The sequence below is a fragment of the Ranitomeya imitator genome, chromosome 6 (assembly GCF_032444005.1).
Source record: "Ranitomeya imitator isolate aRanImi1 chromosome 6, aRanImi1.pri, whole genome shotgun sequence".
NCBI lineage: Eukaryota > Metazoa > Chordata > Amphibia > Anura > Dendrobatidae > Ranitomeya > Ranitomeya imitator.
Window position 1 is genome coordinate 569228409 of NC_091287.1, and position 27490 is coordinate 569255898.

At 44.9% G+C, this 27490-nt stretch overlaps 1 protein-coding gene across 1 annotated transcript; it reads right to left on the reverse strand.

Moving 5' to 3' along the window:
- Nucleotides 1–655: 655 nt before the first annotated feature.
- On the reverse strand, nt 656–24715 carry LOC138641560 (fucolectin-like). The gene is made up of 4 exons (XM_069729023.1): nt 24546–24715; nt 22108–22199; nt 14518–14794; nt 656–938 (listed from the first exon to the last, which is right to left on the reverse strand). Exons 2-4 carry the CDS (start codon nt 22187–22189, stop codon nt 776–778), a joined length of 522 nt encoding a protein of 173 aa, XP_069585124.1. The 5' UTR covers nt 22190–22199; nt 24546–24715; the 3' UTR covers nt 656–775.
- Between the last annotated feature and the right edge of the window lie 2775 nt (nt 24716–27490).

The following is a 27490-nucleotide window of genomic DNA, read 5'->3' on the forward strand; positions in this document are numbered from 1 at the left end:
CACCACCATCAATACCAGCTGGCAACGACCGCCCACGGCCTCTTCCACCAGACTTCCTCATTTTTGAGAAAATGTAACCAAAATAACAACCGTTATATGTTACTGTAAAACTAGGTAGAAGGTGTATATAAACTTGTTGAGAATTTAAATCTCACTTTTTTGGGGGGAAGACTGAACCAAAACTCAGGCCCAGTGTATATAACAACGCAATTTAAGTGGCAGAAAGTGGCTGGCTGACATACGACAAACTAACAGGACTGAAGTATATCCACTTTGTGAGAATTTGAATCTCACTTTTTTGGGGGGAGACTGAACCAAAACTCAGGCCCTGTGTATAAAACAACACAATGTAAGTGGCAGAAACTTTTAACTCTAGTTGGGCTAATCTCAACCATCCATGGGTCCTTTCATCCCTACTCTTTACTCAAGTCGGGCTTGTCTGAGCCTCCGACATGTTCGATTCAATTAATAAGCACTCGAGCATTTTAATGCTTGCTCATCACTAGTTATAATATCAAAGTGGGATTATTAAATTATTCTTATCCATTTATTTGCTCTAATTACATTTGGAGTTTTATTAAAACCTCATCTAGTAGAGACTCAGGGTTAGGGTTAGCCCACCTGAAATAGTTACAAAGGAAAAGAAATGAGGCCGTTTATGTTCTCAAATTTATTACTTTTACGATTGTGTTCATTCATTGGATTTTTAGCAATCAATCATTGAGCTTGGCTCTTTGGAATTTCTTAGCATAAAAAGGCAATTTTCAGCCTCAGGTCACACACACGGCTTCTCAACGCCCTCCGGATAGATCTCTACTTCACATAAATTGAGCATCTCTTCGCGTTCAGGGATTACAATACTGACATAGCGTCCCACCATCCCAGGACAGCATATTCTGGTGACCAGTCCAGGTTCAGTCTCAGTAATAGTGCCACATCTAAAAAGAAAGACAAAACACAAATGATACCACACATCTCAACTGTGGAGCAAATTAAATCTGCAGTTATTACTGCTAAATAACGTGTTGTAAAGTCGTCAAAAAAATCCTATAAATCCAGATGTCCAGCTCTTCACTCCTAGGATTCTGTAAGGCATAAGCTTGTATGTTAGCAGGTTAGGATTTAAATTTGGCACTTCAACCCCATAACATACATAACACGGCTTAGAGCATTGATTAACACTGACACTGGAAGGTTAACAGGTTTCTTCAATGTGAGATCCAGACTTTTATAATCAATGTCGTTGTAAGATGCCCCCAATACAATGAACACAGCCCTACCTCATCAGATCAGAAAATGTGAAGGATATCACACGACAGCAGTGCAACAAAACTTCTCACAGGTACAGGGCCAGGGCACAAAAATAATCAGGCCCACACTCACCTCAGGTGTCCTGGTGCAGGCCATACCAGGTTGCCGTCTTAGTCCACAAAGTCTAACAATCTAGACCACAGCTCTTACTGACTAAGGGTTCGGAAAAACTGGACTTGAAGGCCAAATGACCTAACCACTCTGCATAAAAGCCACACTCCCTATTATTCAGTGTCTCAGGGTGTATTAAGCTCCAGTGCCACTCTACACACAGGCCACACTCCATATCACTTTGTGGATTAGGTCCCAGTGCCACTCAACACACAGGCCACACTCCATATCACTTTGTGTATTAGGTCCCAGTGCCACTCTACACACAGGCCACACTCCATATAACTTTGTGGATTAGGTCCCAGTGCCACTCAACACACAGGCCACACTCCATATCACTTTGTGTATTAGGTCCCAGTGCCACTCTCCACATAGGCCACACTCCATATAACTTTGTGTATTAGGTCCCAGTGCCACTCTACACACAGGCCACACTCCATATCACTTTGTGTATTAGTTCCCAGTGCCACTCTACACACAGGCCACACTCCATATCACTTTGTGTATTAGGTCCCAGTGCCACTCTACACACAGGCCACACTCCATATAACTTTGTGGATTAGGTCCCAGTGCCACTCAACACACAGGCCACACTCCATATCACTTTGTGTATTAGGTCCCAGTGCCACTCTACACACAGGCCACACTCCATATAACTTTGTGGATTAGGTCCCAGTGCCACTCTACACACAGGCCGCACTCCATATCACTTTGTGTATTAGGTCCCAGTGTCACTCTACACACAGGCCACACTCCATATCACTTTGTGTATTAGGTCCCAGTGCCACTCTACACACAGGCCACACTCCATATCACTTTGTGTATTAGGTCCCAGTGCCACTCTACACACAGGCCACACTCCATATCACTTTGTGTATTAGTTCCCAGTGCCACTCTACACACAGGCCACACTCCATATAACTTTGTGTATTAGGTCCCAGTGCCACTCTACACACAGGCCACACTCCATATCACTTTGTGGATTAGTTCCCAGTGTCACTCTACACACAAGCCACACTCCATATCACTTTGTGTATTAGTTCCCGGTGCCACTCTACACACAGGCCACACTCCATATAACTTTGTGGATTAGGTCCCAGTGCCACTCTACACACAGGCCACACTCCATATCACTTTGTGGGTTAGGTCCCAGTGCCACTCTACACACAGGCCACACTCCATATCACTTTGTGTATTAGTTCCCGGTGCCACTCTACACACAGGCCACACTCCATATAACTTTGTGGATTAGGTCCCAGTGCCACTCTACACACAGGCCACACTCCATATCACTTTGTGTATTAGGTCCCAGTGCCACTCTACACACAGGCCACACTCCATATCACTTTGTGTATTAGGTCCCAGTGCCACTCTACACACAGGCCACACTCCATATCACTTTGTGTATTAGGTCCCAGTGCCACTCTACACACAGGCCACACTCCATATCACTTTGTGTATTAGTTCCCAGTGTCACTCTACACACAGGCCACACTCCATATCACTTTGTGTATTAGGTCCCAGTGCCACTCTACACACAGGCCACACTCCATATCACTTTGTGTATTAGTTCCCAGTGCCACTCTACACACAGGCCACACTCCATATCACTTTGTGTATTAGGTCCCAGTGCCACTCTACACACAGGCCACACTCCATATAACTTTGTGGATTAGGTCCCAGTGCCACTCAACACACAGGCCACACTCCATATCACTTTGTGTATTAGGTCCCAGTGCCACTCTACACACAGGCCACACTCCATATAACTTTGTGGATTAGGTCCCAGTGCCACTCTACACACAGGCCGCACTCCATATCACTTTGTGTATTAGGTCCCAGTGTCACTCTACACACAGGCCACACTCCATATCACTTTGTGTATTAGGTCCCAGTGCCACTCTACACACAGGCCACACTCCATATCACTTTGTGTATTAGGTCCCAGTGCCACTCTACACACAGGCCACACTCCATATCACTTTGTGTATTAGTTCCCAGTGCCACTCTACACACAGGCCACACTCCATATAACTTTGTGTATTAGGTCCCAGTGCCACTCTACACACAGGCCACACTCCATATCACTTTGTGGATTAGTTCCCAGTGTCACTCTACACACAAGCCACACTCCATATCACTTTGTGTATTAGTTCCCGGTGCCACTCTACACACAGGCCACACTCCATATAACTTTGTGGATTAGGTCCCAGTGCCACTCTACACACAGGCCACACTCCATATCACTTTGTGGGTTAGGTCCCAGTGCCACTCTACACACAGGCCACACTCCATATCACTTTGTGTATTAGTTCCCGGTGCCACTCTACACACAGGCCACACTCCATATAACTTTGTGGATTAGGTCCCAGTGCCACTCTACACACAGGCCACACTCCATATCACTTTGTGTATTAGGTCCCAGTGCCACTCTACACACAGGCCACACTCCATATCACTTTGTGTATTAGGTCCCAGTGCCACTCTACACACAGGCCACACTCCATATCACTTTGTGTATTAGGTCCCAGTGCCACTCTACACACAGGCCACACTCCATATCACTTTGTGTATTAGTTCCCAGTGTCACTCTACACACAGGCCACACTCCATATCACTTTGTGTATTAGGTCCCAGTGCCACTCTACACACAGGCCACACTCCATATCACTTTGTGTATTAGGTCCCAGTGCCACTCTACACACAGGCCACACTCCATATCACTTTGTGGATTAGGTCCCAGTGCCACTCTACACACAGGCCACACTCCATATCACTTTGTGGATTAGTTCCCAGTGTCACTCTACACACAAGCCACACTCCATATCACTTTGTGTATTAGGTCCCAGTGCCACTCTACACACAGGCCACACTCCATATCACTTTGTGGATTAGGTCCCAGTGCCACTCTACACACAGGCCACACTCCATATCACTTTGTGTATTAGTTCCCGGTGCCACTCTACACACAGGCCACACTCCATATCACTTTGTGGATTAGGTCCCAGTGCCACTCTACACACAGGCCACACTCCATATCATTTTGTGTATTAGGTCCCAGTGTCACTCTACACACAGGCCACACTCCATATCACTTTGTGGATTAGGTCCCAGTGCCACTCTACACACAGGCCACACTCCATATCACTTTGTGTATTAGTTCCCAGTGTCACTCTACACACAGGCCACACTCCATATCACTTTGTGGATTAGGTCCCAGTGCCACTCTACACACAGGCCACACTCCATATCACTTTGTGGATTAGGTCCCAGTGCCTCTCTACACACAGGCCGCACTCCATATCACTTTGTATATTAGTTCCCAGTGCCACTCTACACACAGGCCACACTCCATATCACTTTGTGGATTAGGTCCCAGTGCCACTCTACACACAGGCCACACTCCATATCACTTTGTGTATTAGGTCCCAGTGCCTCTCTACACACAGGCCGCACTCCGTATCACTTTGTATATTAGTTCCCAGTGCCACTCTACACACAGGCCACACTCCATATCACTTTGTGTATTAGGTTCCAGTGCCACTCTACACACAGGCCGCACTCCATATCACTTTGTGTATTAGTTCCCAGTGCCACTCTACACACAGGCCACACTCCATATAACTTTGTGGATTAGTTCCCAGTGTCACTCTACACACAGGCCACACTCCATATCACTTTGTGTATTAGTTCCCAGTGCCACTCTACACACAGGCCACACTCCATATAACTTTGTGGATTAGTTCCCAGTGCCACTCTACACACAGGCCACACTCCATATCACTTTGTGTATTAGGTCCCAGTGCCACTCTACACACAGGCCGCACTCCATATCACTTTGTGTATTAGATCCCAGTGTCACTCTACACACAGGCCACACTCCATATCACTTTGTATATTAGTTCCCAGTGTCACTCTACACACAGGCCACACTCCATATCACTTTGTGGATTAGTTCCCAGTGTCACTCTACACACAGGCCACACTCCATATCACTTTGTGTATTAGTTCCCAGTGTCACTCTACACACAGGCCGCACTCCATATCACTTTGTGTATTAGATCCCAGTGCCACTCTACACACAGGCCACACTCCATATCACTTTGTGTATTAGTTCCCAGTGCCACTCTACACACAGGCCACACTCCATATCACTTTGTGTATTAGTTCCCAGTGTCACTCTACACACAGGCCACACTCCATATCACTTTGTGTATTAGTTCCCAGTGTCACTCTACACACAGGCCGCACTCCATATCACTTTGTGTATTAGATCCCAGTGTCACTCTACACACAGGCCACACTCCATATCACTTTGTGTATTAGTTCCCAGTGTCACTCTACACACAGGCCACACTCCATATCACTTTGTGTATTAGTTCCCAGTGTCACTCTACACACAGGCCACACTCCATATCACTTTGTGTATTAGTTCCCAGTCCCACTCTACACACAGGCCGCACTCCATATCACTTTGTGTATTAGGTCCCAGTGTCACTCTACACACAGGCCACACTCCATATCACTTTGTGTATTAGTTCCCAGTGCCACTCTACACACAGGCCACACTCCATATCACTTTGTGTATTAGTTCCCAGTCCCACTCTACACACAGGCCGCACTCCATATCACTTTGTGTATTAGGTCCCAGTGTCACTCTACACACAGGCCACACTCCATATCACTTTGTGTATTAGTTCCCAGTCCCACTCTACACACAGGCCGCACTCCATATCACTTTGTGTATTAGGTCCCAGTGTCACTCTACACACAGGCCACACTCCATTTCACTTTGTGTATTAGATCCCAGTGTCACTCTACACACAGGCCACACTCCATATCACTTTGTGGATTAGTTCCCAGTGTCACTCTACACACAGGCCACACTCCATATCACTTTGTGTATTAGATCCCAGTGTCACTCTACACACAGGCCACACTCCATATCACTTTGTGGATTAGTTCCCAGTGTCACTCTACACACAGGCCACACTCCATATCACTTTGTGTATTAGTTCCCAGAGCCACTCTACACACAGGCCACACTCCATATCACTTTGTGTATTAGGTCCCAGTGCCACTCTACACACAGGCCACACTCCATATCACTTTGTGTATTAGTTCCCAGTGCCACTCTACACACAGGCCGCACTCCATATCACTTTGTGTATTAGGTCCCAGTGCCACTCTACACACAGGCTACACTCGATATCACTTTGTGTAGTTGGAGCGCCCCCAGACACAGGACCACGAGTTCTCGGTACCGGGCCTCTCTGGTTCGGTTCTGAGGCTGTCACGGTGGCTGGACCCAGTCCGCGACCCTGCTAAGGGGCGTCCAATAAAGGTGGTACAGTCTGTCAGGGATTCATGACACCACCTGTGGTGTTCGGTCAGGGTGACCGACGCTGCTGTGGGGTCTGCTAGGGTGATGGAATGGCAGCTGGGTGGTATACCTTCCCACAGGTGAAGTATATCCCCAGGGCTTCCCAGTAAGGTGGATGGTGATGGTGTGAGGTGCAGTCAATAACGAGGACACAAGGTTGCAGTCTCTTTACCTCTTTACTGAAGACTTCAGGAACCGCAATCCAGAGCACGTTTAACAGGGCTATCTGAGACCGGCCGGTCCGATGGGCACTTCCAGAGTTCCCTTTGCAGGTGGAAATCAGTGCCTACCACTAGTGCCTGTGTGTTGTAGTGCTACCCTGCTGAGCATTCAGTATAGTCCTCACAACTTCTGTTCTCGTTCATTCGTTCTTTCTAGTTATCTCTCTCTTGTTTCAGATGTTACTAGTTTCTCGTCCCCCCGATATGTTATGGCTAGGACGCACTCGTATGACGGGAAGGCTCAGAGCTCTTCCGGGACCCTAGAGACGCCCCTCTCCACGCGTTGCCCCCTATGTCTTCGTAGGAAATTTAAGGTAGACAGCCAACCTATAATTAACTGTCCTGCGGAGTTCGAAGTAAGGCCTAGAGTCAGTTACTTTCGCGGTGTTCCGGCCACCGGCTACGCGCCTCAGTAGGATGTTGCCTCGGACTCATGGCACGACTCCTACTGGCTCTCCTTTGTGCTTGATCTCATTTACACTGTTCCACAATATCCTTCGCTTTGTGTCTGTCTCTTAGGATACCGCTGCGGGGTGTGCAGGCGCGGTTCCGATACGTTCTGCTCTGTTCGCTAGGCACCTGCCAGGTTCCCACGCCTGACAGGGACCCCCCTGAATCTTCTCCCTGCAGCACCCCCTGCCACGGGATGTTGCCTGAATCCAACCCAGTCAGCTTCTGACTAACCTCCTATCCAACCCCTAGTTTTACCAGTGTGAGGAGTGGCCCAATAAATAAAGTCTTTTGCTCCCCCTAGTGGCCGGAGTGTGAAGTGTAATGTGTGCTGGTGATACCTGGTCAGTAGAATTCCTTCAGTGCCATCAGAGGTACCATCACTCCCCTTAGTGGCAGAGTGTCATACTGCAACGACCAGATCTTTGGGGTGCTGCATATTAGTTTCCAGTGCCACTCTACACACAGGCCATACTCCATATCACTTTTTTTCATTTGGCACTGAGAAAGAAGCATTTGATCCCTCTGTACATTGGATTCGGTCATTTAATAGTCAGGTATGCATTTACACTATATCCCTATGTCACTTAGTGGCAGGGGCGGATTATAATAGGGTCAATCTGGTCAGTAGCCCAGGGCCCAGTGGTGTGGGGGGGCCCTGGGCTACCACTCAGATTGCCCGCCGCCATCAGGGCATTACTGCCCTGACTGGCTTATGGGCCCGGTGGGCAGAGGGGGTCCGTATCAGGCCCCGTCTCATCTGTTCACCGGGCCCCTACCGGCGCTGCGGCCAGGGCCGTATTTGCCACTAGGCACTTGAGGGCACGTGCCTAGGGCGGCGGGATGCGGGGGGGCGCCCTTGAGCTAGGTTTTTTCTTTTTTTTTTTTTTTTTTTATTTTATAAAACTCCGGGGTCAAGTTTCCACCCCCCCTCCTCCCTCCCCCCTTCCCGCCCCCCCTCCTCCGTAGTACATACTGTACCTGCACAATCTGCAATCTTGCCTTGCGCAGGCGTGTACTATGGAGGACAGAGAATGAGCTTCAATCCAATATTGCAGCCAGCATGCAGCCAGCGGGTAAGGAAAGGGTGAATCAAACACCCGAAAGCCCCGCCCCTATGGCTGAAAATTGTTCCCTCCAAATTCAGGTGACAGAGTCCCTTTTAAAGGGGATGTCCAGGCTTGTGATGAGTCTGCAGTCATTCTTTGTGACTGCAGACTTCTGAATTCTCACAGTGCACACTGCACGCTGTCAGGATTCTCTCATGCTGGGGATTTACATTAATGCGATCACGTGCTGACTAGACATGCGTGACCTCCGTCAATGAAAATGAACTGAGCGAGGCCGGGCACATCTAGTCAGAATGTGGTCAGAAGTCTACAAATCACATACTTGTGCTGACATGACCGTCCACCGGCAAGGGAGAATCCTAAAAGTGCAGTGCATGCGTTGTGAGAATTCAGAAGCTGCGATGTCAGGATTCAGCTCTGCAAATTCCAGTAGTCGTCACATGGACACGTCACTCATATGCGATTTTTCAGACTTAGGGTGTGTGTCCACGTTCAGGATTGCATCAGGATTTGGTCAGTATTTTACATCAGTATTTGTAGCCAAAACCAGGAGTGGGTGATAAATACAGAAGTGGAGCATATGGTTCTATTATAGTTTTCCTCTAATTGTTCCACTCCTGGTTTTGGCTACAAATACTGATGAAAAATCCTGACCAAATCCTGATGCAATCCTGAACGTGGACACATACTCTTATGGTCCTGTGACATCGAGCTTCTCTTCTGCTTCTCTTAGTTTTTCACTGAACATTGAGAGCATTAGGGAGAGGAGCTCGTGGGCACATGACTGAGTGTGCAAATCACATATGTCCTTGGCGGAGGGGGGGCACCAAAATGAATTCTTTCCCCGGGTGCCAGAAACCCTAGATACACCTCTGCTGGTATGCTACTGCGAGCGGTGATTACCGGGTCCGGTGGAGGGAGGTCTGTGCACAGGCAGTGAGGCAGGGACTGAGGGTGTGCACAGAGAGGATGGAGACCCGGAGACTGCCCGTCCCAGTCTACGCCGTAGCCTAGAGCCCTCATTATCATAGGAATATGGCAGTTAATAAATTGCTTTTCTGAAGCTTTATAGTGTAGTTTTAGGTCAGGGAGGGTTGGATAGGGATGAGCTAGCAAGGTGCAGGGACAGGTAGTGATGGCTACTTGCGAACATGTGCGGCAATTGCGGTTTTGCACTTACGATGATACATAAAACACTGCTAGTAGTGTTTTTTCTCATTGCTGCAAGTACCGCATTTGCCGGATGGCGGCAAAACCGCAAGAGCCGCACATGTCTGTAAGTCCCATAGGGAATGAATGAGGCCGAACGCAGTGTTGCCCTAAGTGATCCATTACGCGGCAGATGCGGAAAAACTGTCGGATCTGCTGCAAAAGGCGACTTTCACATCAGCGATTTTTGCCAAAGTCACTGCCGATAGTGTCATACTCACCAAAGGGGGAGGCAGCACTAAAAGTGCCTAGGGCAGCAGAAACTCTAAATACGGCCCTGGCTGCGGCAGTTAAACGCTATTGATGTGCGGGCGCGCGCCCGCACGTCAATAGTTAACAGCCACCAGCCATAAGGCTGGCAGCTGGCATCAGCCGCAGCGCGCACGTGGCCGGTGTCCTACGTCATTGTCAGTCGCCAGCATGTGCTGCTGGAGTGAGCTGCTTCGCCGAAGGAGCCCAGACAGGTAAGGAGAACTCTTTTCTTTTTTTAAATTGCGAACGGCAATCCGGGGGGCCCGGGCCAGAATGCTGGACACACTGGGGGCAATATGCTGGAGACACTGGGGGCAATATGCTGGACACATTGGGGCAGAATGCTGGACACACTGGGGGCAATATGCTGGACACATTGGGGGCAATATGCTGGACACACTGGGGCAGAATGCTGGACAAACTGGGGGCAATATGCTGGACACACTCGGGGCAGGGATGCTGGACAAACTGGGGGCAATATGCTGGACACACTGGGGGGCAATATGCTGGACACACTGGGGGGCAATATGCTGGACACACTGGGGGGCAATATGCTGGACACACTGGGGGGCAATGCTGGACACACTGGGGGGCAATATGCTGGACACACTGGGGGGCAATATGCTGGATATAATGGGGGCAATATGCTGGACACACTGGGGGGCAATATGCTGGATATAATGGGGGCAATATGCTGGACACACTGGTGGCAATATGCTGGACACACTGGGGGCAGAGATGCTGGACACACTGGGGGCAGAGGTCCTGGACACACTGGGAGCAGAACTGGAGACCGATGGGGCAGGATTGGAGACATGGACAGAATGTACAGTAGATATGGGGCATGATTGAGACACGGGGCAGAATGAAAGACATGGGACAAAATTGGAGACAGATCATGCAGGATCATGGGGCAGGATGGATATGATGGAGACTGATGGGGCAGGATGAGGAGATCATATGGGGCAGAATGGATACTCATGAGGGCAGGATGGGTGAACATATGGCTAGAGCCAGGAATGAGACACACGGGGCCAGGATGGGGGATATTATTAGTACCATAGGGGCTAATTAAGGGATATTATTACTGCAGTGATGTATTTATTTTTTGAGGACACTGTTTTAAATGGGGGGGGGGGCGGTCCTGTTACTGTGCAGAGTGACACTATGTCGCCTCTTTTTCTTCATGTGGTGTAATGTAGAAATTGGGAAAAATTAGGTAATGTGTTCTGCAAGCGGAGCTCGAGATAACTGTGTTATTTCCTGCAGAGACGAGTCCTGGCTGGATGAAGTGATGGCGGTCTGTGCTGGATGAAAGATCAAAGACTTCACCTAGAGACGTCACTGGTGAGTCAGTGTTACCTATACACTGACACTATACACTGTATACTATATACAGAGGTCCTGTGTACAATGTCACCGGTGATCACTGTATTACCTCTACACAGACACTGCATACTAACTACATATCTCCTGTGAATACTGGCACTGATAGTTATAGTATTGTGTTTTTTGTTTTGGGTTTTTTCTTCCTAACTGAAGGGTTAATTGACTAGATCAATGGGTATTTGACAGGTTATAGTTTCACACAGCAACTATTTTTCTGAAATAATCTGGTTCAGGTATATGATGACCCCGTCGCATGACCGGGGCCCACAGTGTCTGAACAGCCTGGGGCCCTGGCTACCCTTAATCCACCCCTGCTTAGTGGTCTTGTGTATACTTACACTAACTTAATGGTAATATCTAAACTTACACTGTTTTTAGTCGTTTAGTGGTTATGTGTATGCTAACATTATAGAAAAACCCAAAGAACCTTGTATCCTATTGCATCACCTTTAAGATAAAACTTAGTATTTATTTATTCACTTAAAAACATTATACCAATCAATCTACATGCAGACAACCATGCTAAACTGAATTTCCCCCTCACACTGTTAATAATAATTGAACCTGCCTGACAGTGGAGGTTGGCACCCTACAATATTCACGAGATAGGCGCCCCCGCTCCACGGCGGCTGTCTATGAAACTCCTATCTGTCACTATGAATAGTGTGAAACCAAATAAGCCACCATAATCGGCAATCATTAGGCAGTGTGAGAGAGAGTGAATGACATGATAACACAAAGTGAAAAAGTGCATAATTATCACATAGTACCTCACTACGGGGTACTCATCATTTCTGATGTGTAAGAGAAAGCGCCTCTTAAACATCAGAAATGATGTGTACCCCGTTTTTACATCTGTTATCTTTTTGATGCAAAATGAGACCACACTCTTACATCGGTACTCTGTAGTTATTTGCTTTAATTGTATTCATCCTGTCCGACACTAGCTACTATGACCACAATGTTTGGGCCTAATTTGTTACACCCTTTTCAATATTACCTTATCCGTAGGGTTTTTATTAGGGTGAGCCATCGAGGAGTGGGGGCACCACTTCCGCTAAACAGTTGGGTGCCAACCACGGCAGCTAGGCAGGCTGACAAGATCAGCAGGGAACAGCTGTAGTGAGGTACTATGTGATTACTATGCACTTTTTCACTTTGTGTTATCATGTCATTCATAGTAACATAGTAACTCTCTCACACTGTCTAAGGCCGGTTTCACACGTCAGTGGCTCCGGTATGTGAGGTGACAGTTTCCTCACGTACCGGAGACACTGACTCACGTAGACACATTAAAATCAATGTGTCTCTGCACATCAGCGTGTTTTCACGGACCGTGTGTCCGTTTGAAAAACACTGAGACATGTCAGTGTTCGTGGGAGCGCACGGATGACACGGACCCATTAAAGTCAATGGGTCCATGTAAAACACGTACCGCACACGGATGCTGTCCGTGTGCAGTCCGTGTGCCGTGCAGGAGACAGCGCAACAGTAAGCGCTGTCCCCCCAGCTTGTGGTGCTGAAGCCCCATTCATTTCTTCTCTCCATCAGCGTTCGCTGGAGCGAAGGAATGAAAAATCATTTTTTTTGTGGTGTAAATAAAGTTCCCTGTAACCCATAGGGGTGGAGCCGCATATTCATCACTGTAATAAGCGGCACCATGTGACCGCTCATACAGGAAGAGCTGCGACACTGAGAGGAAGGATCGAGGGAGCCGGGTATTTTCTTTCCAGTGGGTGGGCGCACAGGGGGTGGGAGGGGGTTGGTTACAGGGAACTTTATTTACACCGCAAAAAAAAAAAATGATTCTTCATTCCTTCGCTCCAGCGAACGCTGCTGGAGAGAAGAAATGAATTGGGCTTCAGCACCCAAAGCAGGGGACAGCGCTTACTTGTTGCGCTGTCTCCTGCACGGTCCGTGTGGTACCCAGTCGGCACACGGCTGCCGCACGTGTGCCACACTGATGTGCCACGGGAGCACATGGACACGGATAACTCCAGTACTGATTTTCCGGTACCGGAATTATCTGGATGTGTGGGACAGGCCTAATGACTGCCGCTTATCTTTATGTCCATTTCATTTTCCTGTCATGTCTGAATGGTGGCTTATTTGGTATCACACTATTCATAGTTGACAGATAGGAGTTTCATAGACAACCGCCGTGGAGCGGGGGCGCCTATCTCGTGAATATTGTAGGGTGCCAACCTCCACTGTCAGGCAGGTTTAGTTAGTTTTAACAGTGTGAGGGGTAGATTCAGTTTAGCACAGTTGTTTGCATGTTGAATGGTATAATGTTTTTTAAGTGAATAAATAAATACTAAGTTTTATCTTAAAGGTGAAGCAATAGGATGCAAGGTTCTTTTGTTTTTTCTTGGTTTGTTGATCTCTGGTTACTAGTGTTGAGCATTCCGATACCGCAAGTGTCGGGTATCGGCCGATATTTGCTGTATCGGAATTCCGATACCGAGTTCCGATATTTTTGTGATATCGGGAATCGGTATCGGGACTAAGATTTATGCGTAAAATAAAGAATAAAAAATATTGATATACTTACCCTCTGACGCGCCCTGGTTGTCACCGCTGCAACCGCCATGCTTTCCTTCCTGAGAATGAGCGCGTTAAGGACCTTCAATGACGTGGCGGCTTGTGATTGGTCGCGTGAGCGGTCACATGACGCTACCGCGACCAATCACAAGCCGCGACGTCATCGAAGGTCATTAACGCGCTCATTCTCAGGAAGGAAAGCATGGCGGTTGCAGCGGTGACAACCAGGGCGCGTCAGAGGGTGAGTATATCAATATTTTTTATTTTTATTCTTTATTTTACACATGAATATGGATCCCAGGGCCTGCAGGAGAGTTTCCTCTCCTTCAGACCCTGGGATCCATTACAGGATACCTTCCGATATTTGTGTCCCATTGACTTGTATTGGTATCGGATATCGGTATCGGCGATATCCGATATTTTTCGGATATCGGCCGATACCATCCGATGCCGATACTTTCAAATATCGGACGGTATCGCTCAACACTACTGGTTACTCATTCTTCTTTGTTTTTTTTATATGCTTACATTTTACCCTTAGTCATGGGAGAACATATTTTCCCAGTATATTACTTACACTGGATTTTGGTTCCTGGTGTCATTTCCAATTCGAACCTCAGCCCCTTTTAGACGATCCCAACAGCAGTCCTTTCTGTTCACAACAACCACAGCTCCAATTCTCTGTGGCTCATGAAGATCGACTCTCCACCATGGAGAAGTATCACTTTTGGTTAAGATACAGGATTTCATTCGGTAAGCTCCATCACGATTACCATCAATAGCATTGATAGCATTCCCATTGGCATGATAGACAGAGATCTGACTCGCCTTGCCCTCCAGAGCAATGTTTTTTCCTGCAGAAGGAAAAGTTTAGCCTTAAATATAAAACATCACAAAACGTTATCCTCATATATGAAGACTATATCCCTGACTTAAGAAGAGATCGTAACCCTGATACATGAGACATAGCCATAGATGATCTAATCAATCCGAAAAGCATCTCCTTTGAGTCAAATTTACTGAAATTCACAGGTCTCCATGAACTCAAAGACTCTGTGATTTGATGCATGTGGATGAGATATGGGAGATGTGTTCCATAAGTGGAATGGGAAGAAAAGGCTTGCCCATCAGGAGATGAAAACATGGAAGGAGTGCTTAAGTATGGTGTAAGTATGGTGTAAGTATGGAGCAAATGTAGAGAGACGGAGTAACTGTAAGCGAACATCCACCATCTGCTGGACCAACCTGAAAGTGAAAATAAAAAAGATAAAGTTGTGTTAGCAGGAACCAAATTGTGCTGGGAGATTTGCAGGGGGAGTGAATTTGTCTGCTGAACCTGATCAGGTGACAAACAAGAAGGACTTCCTGAAAATACAGTGGGTACGGAAAGTACTCAGACCCCTTTACATTTTTCACTCTTTGTTTCATTGCAGCCATTTAGTAAATTCAAAAAAGTTATTTTTTTCTCATTAATGTTCACTCTCCACTCCATTTTGACTGAAAAAAAACAGAAATGTAGACATTTTTGCAAATTTATTAAAAAAGAAATACTGAAATATCACATGGTCATAAGTATTGGCTCTGTACTGAGTAGAAGCCCCTTTTGAGGTCGTACAGCCAGGAGTCTTCTTGTGAATGAGGTAATAAGTTTTTCACCCCTGGATTTGGGGATCCTCGGCCATTCTTCCTTGCAGATCCTCTCCAGTTCCGTCAGGTTGGATGGTGAACGTTGGTGGACGCCATTTTCAGGTCTCTCCAGAGATGCTCCATTGGGTTTAGGTCAGGGCTCTGGCTGGGCCGGTCAGGAATGGTCACAGAGTTGTTCTGAAGCCGCTCCTTTGTTATTTTAGCTGTGTGCTTAGGGTCATTGTCTTGTTGGAAGGTGAACCTTCAGCCAAGTCTGCGGTCCAGAGCAGAGAAGAGGTTTTCATCCAGGATATCTCTGTACTTGGCTGCATTCATGTTCCTTCAATGACAACCAGTCATCCTGTCCCTGCAGCTGAAAAACACCCCATAGCATGATGCTGCCACCACCATGTTTCACTGTTGGGATTTTATTGGGCAGATGATGAGCAGCGCCTGGTTTTCTCCACACATATCTCTTAGAAATATCACCAAATAGGTCTATCTTCATCTCATCAGACCAGAGAATTTTATTTCTCACAGTCTGGAAGTCCTTCATGTGTTTTTTTCGCAAACTCTATGCAGACTTTTGTGGCACCCCAGCAGTCCGGTTGCCACAGTGGCATTGCCTCCCTCATAGGGGGTGATGACATGCCTGGAAGCAAGGAGGGTTTCCCTGACTAGAAAACGCTTAGATCCAACATCCTTCCTGTGACGGGGTATGCGACAGAGCAGAAAGAGACACCAGGGCGATAAACAATCCAACAAGATATATTGGAACAGGGAACTGGGACAACGCAAATGAAAGTAATTCTGCAGTATCCAAAATGAGTCCACAGAAAGGGAGTAGATCCAGGGGCAACACCTGGCAATCTGACGCCAGGGAAATAGCAATAGTCCTTGAGTGAATTCAATAGATCCAGCAGATGAGGGACACAACACAGTCCCACGTGGCAGCTTCCAACAATACACACGGTCACAGGGATCTCGCCTCAGCCTAAGATCCCAGCCCTTCGCTAGTCACCAGACAATTGAATCAGCCAACACATGAGTCTATTGTTCTGTGTCCTGGGATCGACCCCTCCATGGGGGAGGGCTCCCCCCTACTGGTTGTTGACTCCAGCCTGATTACATGGCAGTCCAGGGACACAGGCGGGGGAGGGACACGCTGTTACACTTCCTACTCCAGACCAGAAGGGGGAGCTCTAACACCTGATTTCAGGGGAGCTTCCCTGATATAAGTTCTGGCCTGGAGGTGGAGTTAGTTAGTCTGAAGAAGACAGAGAGGAAGTCAAGGAAGAACCTGAGGAGTGGAGCTGTAGATAAGCTCACCTCAGGGCCAAGTGGTAGAGACTGGATGCTGGAGTCCGTGGTTGTGCGGGTACTGAAGTCACGGCAGCTAAATCCGGAGGGCAGGAGACTGCAGGTCTCATCACAACACCTGAAGGCACAGCAGCAAAAGAAAGCATGGAGCCACCACGAAGGAGTGACACCTGTAATAGGCTCATGCTGCCTGTCTGCCATACAGGCAAGTACTACAGACCAATAAGGAACAGATGACTGAGCATAGCTTTAGGCAGCAAGGACTTCAGAGGATAGAGCAGTAAGGAGGCCTCAAAACCCATCTGGCTAGCGGATATTAAGTTGCTTCCAGGCTCCCCGGACCTCCATTGTCATCTCTATCTAGTGCCCCGGCCTGCACTTCAAACTGTGAGTAAACTGTGGAAACTGCACCCTGCTGTGTCCTCTGTGTGGCTAAGTGCACACGTCAGGATTTCTGGCAGAAATTTTCCTAACAAAAACCTGACATTTCTGCCAGAAATCCGCATGCGTTTTTTTCACGTTTTTTTTGGGCGGTTTTGATGTGTTTTTTATTGCGTTTTTTCCAAATGCATAGAATAGCGGGAAAACGTGAAAAAAACGCAAAATTAATGAACATGTTGCTCTTTTTACCGCAATGCGTTTTTTTGCGGGAAAAAACGCATCATGTGCACAAAAATTGCAGAATGCACTCTAAATGATAGGATATTCATATGTAGGCGTTTTCTAATGCGTTTTTATCGCGAAAACCTGAATGTGTGCACATACCCTGTCTGCTGGGCCACCTGCCCTGCATCACCACATTCACCATCATTGACTTTAACACCGTAATTGCCCTGGGACTAAACTCTACCTGTGGAGAGCTGTAACAACTCTGCTGCATCACCATCAGCCCCAGCCGAGTACCACAGGTGGCGTCACAAACTATTCCCCATAAACTTTATTTTCCCTTTATTTCACTTTTATTGGACACCCTGGGCCATGGACCGGGTCACTGCTGCCTAGATATAGCAAAAAAGAGAAGAGACTAGACTAATGATGGTATGCACACCCGAAAATTGTAAAAAAAAATCAGAAAACTTTTATTATAGCACCTCAAAAGACACAGACACAGATAAAACCATTTAAAAGGGCCTAAGATATAGGACTGATAAGCAACACACCTATATATCGCAAATATAGTGTAGTACAACCAAAGAAACGTTATAATTATAAGCAAATATGCATAATATAATAGGCTGTACAAATATAAATAACAAAATGTCTCCTGCTCATAGGTTAAATAAGTCTCCTAGTATTGAACCAAAACAAGAATGTCATGACACACAATGTGCTGCAAACATATACACACATAATTGAAGCCCTATGAAATAGGCATGACTATAATAAGTGTTATCTAAGCATGCTCAATGCCTGGAAAGCCCAAATACTAATATTGATATCACAATGTTGGGCTTGAATGTAGGCACCGACCCCACAATGATATATACGGCTATACATTAAATAACAGTATTGTCTGAGCATGCTAGGTGCCTGGAAAGCCTGAGTCCCAATGTGCACATAACAATATTAGGCTGGCACATAAACCCCACCAGGATGTGTGTCCAAATACCTATGTGGACCTGGTCCAACAAAAATAGGCAGCAACTGATAACAAATAACGTGCAATTGTGCCTGGACAGCGCAAGGTGGGGAAAAATAAGCCCACTCTAGGTAGATAAATACCACTCAAGCTGCGGGGGAGTGCAGCGGATTGATGCGCCCAGGAGAGAAAAGAATAAGGGGTGAGGCAAGAGCCCCCCGCGTATCGCTGCCACAGCAGCTTCGTCAGGGGAAGTGAGGTCATCAGTATTTTCTGAGGTAAAGGTAGAGGTATCTCTGATTAGATAAATACGAGCCGGTGTGTGGCACAGACCGCAGACGCCCTGGAAGGTGCAACAATGTGGCTATAGCCAGAAGACTTGCCGTTGTCCTGGTGCACATGCACATGCGCAACGGCAACCCTAGGGGGAGCAAACCGCGCACGCGCCAGATAGAAACCTCAGTAGCAGAGCGCCATATAGAAAAAAGTGCAAGAGAGGTTCTCTATTCACACGACATGAATGCCGATATGCTGCGGGGGGCATATGATGTGTGGGTGTAAAAGCAAGTAAACAAAGGACCACAGAAATATTATGTTATTAGCAAAATACGTCTAACGAAATGCCCCAAGGGGAGGAGGATTGGATTAATAATGGATAGGTGTCATAATTGACGCCTCTCCATTATTAATTAGGCTTAATGTCACCTTACAATAGCAAGGTGGCATTAACCCTTCATTACCCCATATCCCACCGCTACACGGGAATGGGAAGAGAGTGGCCAAGTGCCAGAATAGGCGCATCTTCCAGATCTTCCTTTTCTGGGGTGGCTGGGGGCAGATATTTTTAGCCAGGGGGGGGCCAATAACCATGGACCCTCTCCAGGCTATTAATATCTGCCCTCAGTCACTGGCTTTACTACTCTGGCGAAGAAAATTGCGCAGGAGCCCACGCCAATTTTTTCCGCCATTTAACCCTTTATTTTAAGAGCTAGAACGGCCAAATTTTGCAGATATACACTACTGACATTAGTAGTGTGGAATCTGCAAACAAAATGGAGAGAAGACATGGTTTACTGTATGTAATCAGGTCTCATATCATGTCGGGTTTTAGGAAGGAGAAAGAAAAAGCCGGTAATTGAATTACCGGCTTTCAAGCTGTATAGCGCTGGAAAAAATATTAATATATATACATATATGTGTCTACTGACATATATATATATATATATATATATATATATATAGACAGTGTATATATATATATATATATATATTTTTTTTTTTTCTTTTTGGGACACATGGATCATTTCTATAGCGGTATGTTGGTTTTGCAAGCCTGCGAGAAAACCACGCAGTACGGATGCCATACGGATTACATACGGAGGATGCCATGCGCAAAAAACGCTGACACACCCTGCCTACGGAGGAGCTACGGACCACTATTTTCGGGACATTTCAGCGTATTACGGCCGTAATATACGGACCGTATTTTCATACGCTGAGTGTGAAGCCGGCCTTATAGTGGGTGACAGACTGCCTTTAAGTAATTGACATATTAGTATAGTATGGGGTTGTCTATTAGTAATATACAATTTTGTACAGGTCATGAATACACTTTAATCAAGTATATAAGCATGGTGCAACCAATGTCAAAGTGAACATAAACAAAAATGACAAAAAAAGTATATAAAAAATAATTTTATTGAAAGTAAAAATAAAAAATACAGAAAAGGAAAAAAACAACCAATAATACTACACCATGTAACAAAGGATATATTGAATGAGGAGACCAGATCCATATAATATGAAAGATACTAAAAAAGTATATACTGAAAAAATCTATAACCTTACCTTTCACTCCTTGAAAAAGCCATTTAGGCGAAACGTACGTTGGAGTCAGAGTCCTTGAGGGTCACAGATCATCTCCACACTGATACTAGTATTTCCAGAGTTTTATGCACTTGCTTTGTCTAGGTTAGACTATTTATTATGGATGCATATGCACTTTATTGAGATGGATGGCTTATTTATTTTTTTGTGTCATCTATTTTTCTCATTTTGTTGCACTTTGTAGGGTTATATTTTTTCAGTATATACTTTTTTAGTATCTTTCATATTATATGGATCTGGTCTCCTCATTCAATATATCCTTTGTTACATGGTGTAGTATTATTGGTTGTTTTTTCCTTTTCTGTATTTTGTATTTTTTATTTTTACTTTCAATAAAATTATTTTTTATATACTTTTTTTTTTTGTCATTTTTGTTTATGTTCACTTTGACATTGGTTGTATATTTGTTGGTGGACATCAATTCACTAGGGTGAATTTTGTTGTTTATATAAGGATGGTGATTAAACATCTCCACATCCTATAGATTTCGTATCACGTAGATTATTTCATTGCTTTCTACAGGGAAAATATGTCTTTATGTATAGAGAAGACATCAAATTAGGCTTGAAAGCTTCTACTTGTTATAATCTTTCAGTCAGCCATTAAAGATATCAACCACTGAGGAAGCGCAGAATTCAATATTTGTGTCATTGGTGGAGAAAGACTCAGAGATCAGAGGCTTGCACACATTTATCTTTCCTTAGAGATAAGTAGATAATTAGATAGTAGATATATAGATAGATAATTGATATAAAGATAATAGATGACAGATACATAGATAATAGATAGAAGGATGATAGATAATAGGTAGATAATAGATTGATAGATGATAGAAAGATAATAGGTAAATAATAGGCAAATGATAGATAATTGATATATAATATAGATAATAAATTGATAGATATAGATAATAGATAGCTAGATAGGTAGATAATAGGCAGATAGATTATAGATAGATAATAGATTGATAGATAATAGATCGATAATATATAGATAGACAATAGATAGATAATAGATAAATAGATATTTGATATATAGAACACAGGGGAACAATTTGAAAAAAAAATTTCTGTTGAGTTCGGTTTTTGAGCAGATTTATACTAAAATTGGCATGCTGATTCCAAAAATGTAGTCAGTTTTTTTCTAGCACGTCAAGTTTTTCCTACACAACTTACCTGCCAGAGAAGCACAATTGCACTGATATCTGTAATAAGACTTGTTATCTGATTACAATTCGACTCATATAGAGCTACGTGGCAACTTGTAAGAGTAGTCACAACTTTGTCATGCCTATTTGTTATATATTTCATTTTTTGTTCATATTTGTACTATTTTAAAAAAACAAAACACTTTTTAGGTACAGTAGTTTACATAGTTTTGAGAAGACAAAAATCCTATAGTTCAAAAACTTGACGTGATAGAGAAAAACTGAGATCATTTCTGGATTCAGCATCCAAAAATTAGTTAAGAACAGTTGTCTGACCTAACTTCTAAAAAATTGTGTTCCCCAGTGAATAGATGATATATAGATAATAGAAAGATGATAGATAATAGGTAGATAGATAGATGATAGAAAGATAATAGATAGCTAATAGGTAAATAATAGGTAATAGATAGATAAGATGTAACCTGGATGCCCAATCCCAAATAATTGATTTAACTACAATAGACAGATAGATGGGTTATACATAACATATTGATTGCATTGTTTCCACACTCGTGTGTTTTCAGTGTGCACAGGGCAGAGCGCATTACCTTTTTCCACACAGTAAGAGTTCACCTGTGCAGCGCCGAGTGCTCCCAGAAAGAGCAGAGAGGCAAGGAAGTGTCCCATCATGTTCACAAACCTGTCAAATATGAGCCAAACATGAGCGAGGAGTCAGATTTTTTAGCTCTTTCTTAAGATGTTAAAGTCAGTGAGATTAGAAGAAGTAAGAATTGTAGGGTTCCGAACTCTTCATCTTTCCCCCATCTCACCTATCCCCCCCTACCTGACCTATCTATTATGGTAAACGGCATCACGCTCTCTCCCGCATCTGAAATCCACTGCCTCGGGGTAACTCTCGACTCTGCCCTGTCCTTCAAACCGCACGTCTAAACTCTTGCCACTTCCTGTCGCCTCCAACTCAAAAATATTGCCAGAATCCGTTCCTTCCTCAGCCCACAATCTACCAAAACTCTTGTGCATGCCCTCATCATCTGCCGCCTCGCCTACTGGAACACCCTCCTCTGTGGCCTTCCCGCTAACTCTCTTGCACCGCCCCAGTCTGTCCTCAACTCTGCTGCCCGGCTAATCCACCTCTCTCCTCGCTACTCCCCTGCTTCTCCCCTCTGCAAATCCCTCCACTGGCTCCCAATTCCCCAACTAATCCAGTTCAAACTACTAACACTGATCTACAAAGCCATCCACAACCTGTCCCCTCCCTATATCTCTGAACTAATCTCCCAATATCTTCCCTCACGTAATCTCCGGTCCTCCCAAGACCTCCTTCTCTCCTCCACACTTATTCGTTCCTCACACAACCGCCTCCAAGATTTCTCCCGAATATCCCCCATCCTCTGGAATTCCACGCCTCAACAAGTCCGATTATCCACCACCCTCGGATCCTTCAGACGGAACCTGAAAACCCATCTCTTCAAGAAAGCCTACAATAACCATTCTGCCGCCTCGCCATCGCCAGAGCCGCCGCCTCGCCCCGACCTTCTGTCTCTTTTCCCCCATCCCATAGAATGTAAGTCCACAAGGACGGGGTCCTCTCCCCTCTGTACCAGTCTGTCACTGTAATCGATATCTATAACCCTGTATGTAACCCCTTTCTCATGTACAGCACCATGGAATTAATGGTGCTAAATAATAATAATAAATAATAGGGTTGGTGACAGTTGGGAAAAGGTTCGCAGATCCCAGGATTAGTATGAAGGAGGCTGGGCTCATATGTTTAGAAAGAGTAGGATTAATAAGGGTTAGGGTTAGATTTAGGGGTTACAGAAATGGTAGAGAGAGTCTGTACCTTCATACCGCAGATATTTTTTAGGAGTTAGTGTTAGTAAAGTTATCTCTTATAGGGTCAGAAGGGATAGGGTTTGCAATAGTATGGCTCATAGGGTTAAAAGGGGTATACTTAGGGTTTGGAGGGTGAGTGCTCATAAGGTTCGTACAGGTAATATTTGAGTTCATGGAGTTAGAACACATACGGTTAGGAGGTTAGAGTAAATAGGGTTAGGAATTTTTAGGCTAGTAGGATTAGAGCTAGGGCTTACAGGGTGGGTAGCAGTAAAATAAATAAGGCAAAGATTAGTAAATTGGGGTTATAACATTAGCAGGGCTTAGATTAGCAAGATTAAGGTTATTAGGTATAGAACGTATACAATAAGTAGGGGTAGGAGTAGTAATTTTATGATTATTAGGAACGGAACTTATAAATAAAATAAATGAAGACGTCATATGGTTAGTAACATTAGGGTTATTAAGGTTAAGGAATATAAAGTAAATTGGTGTGAATACTTTTCTGCCCTAATGATGACAAAAGTATTCTAGGAGTGATCCCTTTTATTGGCGAACCAGAAAATGTTTGCAGCTTTCAGAGCACAGTGGCTCCTTCTTAAGGCAAAATTATATAGATAGATTAATAAGAAAAAAGCACAACATTTAAGGAATACTACAGTAGGACATTTGTTCAGGGGGTAGTATTCCTTAAATATTGTGCTTTTTTCTTATTAATCTATTTGTAATCTTGCCTGAAGAAGAAGCCTCTGTGCTCTGAAAGCTCGCAAAAGTATAATTTTCTGGTTAGCCAATAAATGTTTCACTCCTGTAATACTTTTGTCATCATTGGGCAGAAAATTATTCACATCGATTTAAAAAATCGGTTATTGTACATCAAAGTTAATTGGTGAAAGGTTTAATAAGGTTTGGCTAGGGTTATAGCATAGCATTAGTATTTTTGGGTTAGGGATTTTAAGATAAATGGAGAGATAGTAAGATTAGGGACTGTAATGCAAGTAAAGTTAGTATATTTTGGTTAGTGGGATAGGGATTATATATTAGGGTACATTTTCTAGCATTATTGGGTTAAGGGTTGTACAGTGAGTCAGGGTATTAGGAACTGTAATAGAAGTAGTGGTGGGGTTAGGGTTATTGTTTCAGTAGGGTTAGGGCTCAGAGAAGCGATTCTTCTGGGAAGAGAACCCACCTGTGTCCTGTCGGGATCAGCTCTGATACTTCTCGATCTCTTCCCAATATTTATATCTTGTCGGCTGCACCCAGAATGTCCTCACTGTTTACTGAGCCGGCTTCTCACAGAGGTCACTGGCCGCGGCTTCAGGCTCCAGCCCCGTTCTGGCCACTTGAAGTCTCCCCACTAATCCACATGCGGTAATGCTGCATTACAGCCATTGTGTAGCCACACAAATGAAATGACATGTCGTGTGATAAATTCTCCTTCTGTCCTGCCAAGTACAACAGATCTTCATCCAGAATCTTCCATTGAACCTGTTCTCACACTTACACTTCTGACCTGTTATTAGCACATGTGTAATAATGCAGCTACGGATATGGCTCCTGCGACTGTCAGGAAAGGGTCACGTACACTGTCTATTTGTACTTCTGATGATTAATTTTATTATTGGACTATTATAATGCTGTCGGTCAATCCAAAAGATTAAGAAACCTGAATGTGTAAGTGGGTCACCCGCCAGGGCCATGGGTTACCCGTTACTGGGTCCGGTATTCACAGGGGGATGTCACGGTGGTGACCCGGTCCGTGGCCCTGGGTGCCCATGTAAAAGGTGCATTATCTACAGTTTGTGTTTGTGATGCCCCCTGTGGTGTTCGGTCAGAAAGGACCGACGCTGCTTTAAGGGGTCCGCTGGGGTGATGTTATGGCAGCTAGATGTTATACCTTCCCACAGGTGAAGTATAACCCCAGGACTCCCAGTGTGTAGATGGAAAATGGTGAATAGTGCAGTAAAGAACAAGGACACAGATTTGCAGTCTCTCTACCTGGTTTACTGAAGACTTCAGGCACCCACAGTCCAGGGTACCAGATCACAGGACAGGCAGGGTCCGGCCGGCTTGGAAGCGGATTCAGAGTCCCCTTTACCAGGTGAAGTTAAAAGCCTTCCTAATAGCGTGGTGGTGTTGTAGTCCCTTACTGCCTATGGCTTCTGATAAGGTCCTCACAGTTCTCTCTGTCCTCCATAAAAGTGGGACATAAACCCGTATGGCAGGTGACTTGAGCCTTTTTACAGGATCTCTATCATGACCCGGGCTGTATGTGTCACTGTGCCTACTGGATATTAGGGCGGACAGGTGATATGTAATCCAGCTGTCCTGCCGGTTTCTGCTGTCAGTTTTAGAGTCCCTCACAACCTCGGTGTTTCGGCTACCGGTATTCTGTACCAACCAGGGAGGTAGCTAATTAACTTCTCTGCTCCACTGGTGTTCCTTCTCCTGTGCTTCGCTCTCCCACACGCTCACTACAATCTGTTCGGCTTTCAGTATTATGTCTGTCCAGGAGCTGCAGCACTTTCTCAGGGCTGCACGGCTCCTCATACGTTCTTCCTGCCTCAGACTGCTCCAGTCTGCTCTCTGGCACTATCTGACTAACTTTCCCTCCAAACCACAATATATATCTATATACAGGGAGTCACCTAGAAATAGGATCACAAGCTCCCCCTTGTGGCCTAGAGGGTTGCATGTTGCATGGTTGTGTTACCTGGTGAGAGTTATCCTTCATCGCTTCCAAGCGTGACATCACTCCCCCCGTGAGGAAAGCAATGCTACTGTGATGATCAGGACCCTTTGGCATCACATAAGAAATTAAGTTGTGAAATATGGCTGCACTGGAGGATAATGGGTCCTGGTAGCTTCCCCTCCAATTCTTCCAGTATCTTCGGCAGTTTTTTTGCAGCTTTTATTCTCTCATGTCTTTTGCCCCCAGTGACTATTTGCTTTCAAAATATTTTATTAAATTTTAAACTTTAACCGGGAGGGATAAATCAGGAGGGGGAGGAGGGGAGGGGGAGGGGTATGGAGGTAGGGAGAGACAAACCCCTAACAATTGGGTATAATGATGATCATACAGTAATATTGCATAGGACAAGTATGAGAACAGAACTATATACAGATTTTTACAAGCATGTTAATAAACGTCTTGAAATGAAACCAAGAGTGTAAATTAGGACCACATAAAACAGGAATCGAGGTAATCACTTTATGATTAATGAATGGAGCCTGAACTTGACTAACACTTCAAGTAATCGGGGTAGGGAATATTTCGTCCCATCTGGACCATTTTTTCATGAATTTTAGACACTGGTTATTCGCTATTGAAAAATGAAACTCATGGGATCTGTGCTGAGAAACTCTTAGTATGATATCTTTTAATGATGGTATCTGTTGACTCTTCCAATGAAAAGCAATATAATTCTTCACCACAAGACATATATGAATTCTAGTTAATTTTAAGTTATGGTCGAGCTGATCAAGTCCAATAGACAGCAGAGCATTTTGAGGTTGTAAAGTGAAGGGAGCATTGGTAAGTTTGCTGATGACTTCTCTAGAAAGCTTTTTCCAGAGAGGGTTTACTATTGGGCAGCTCCAGAATATGTGCATCATGTCTCCTTTTTGACCGCATCCTCTCCAACATTGGGAGGAGTTTGTTGATCTTATGTGTGCTAACCTGCTTGGGGTGTAGTACCACCGCGAGATCACCTTAAAATGGGTTTCTTGGAGAGACATGGAGAGAGTTGATTGATAGGAAGTGGTGAAAGCTTCCTCCCAATCCTCAATTTTGTATGTATCTTTTAAATCTTGTTCCCACCCAGTGACTATTTGCAACAAAAGGTTTGCTGTTCTGTGATCACCCCAATATCTGACAATTTCAGGAATTGCTTCCTCTGTAAGATTTCACAATTTTTCTCTATTCAGAGTTGGTTAAATCTCTTTTTGGCTCATTTTGCCTGAGGAAAACAAGCTGTCTAATAATTCTGTACACCTTGAAAAGGATTAAATACCGCAGGATCTCCTATATCAATATAACTCCAAATTCACTATAACACAATAACCCCTATTAGGGTTGAGCGAAACGGGTCGGTCATTTTCAGAAATCGCCGACTTTTGGCACAGTCGGGTTTC

Coding starts and splice junctions, on each gene's coding strand:
- LOC138641560 (XM_069729023.1), bottom strand. CDS start 22,189: ATGATGGGACACTTCCTTGCCTCTCTGCTCTTTCTGGGAGCACTCGGC. Junction 14,795..22,107: donor CTCTTACTGTGTGGAAAAAG/GTAATGCGCTCT, acceptor TTCCTTCTGCAG/GAAAAAACATTGCTCTGGAG. Junction 939..14,517: donor ACCAGGAACCAAAATCCAGT/GTAAGTAATATA, acceptor CTTTCTTTTTAG/ATGTGGCACTATTACTGAGA.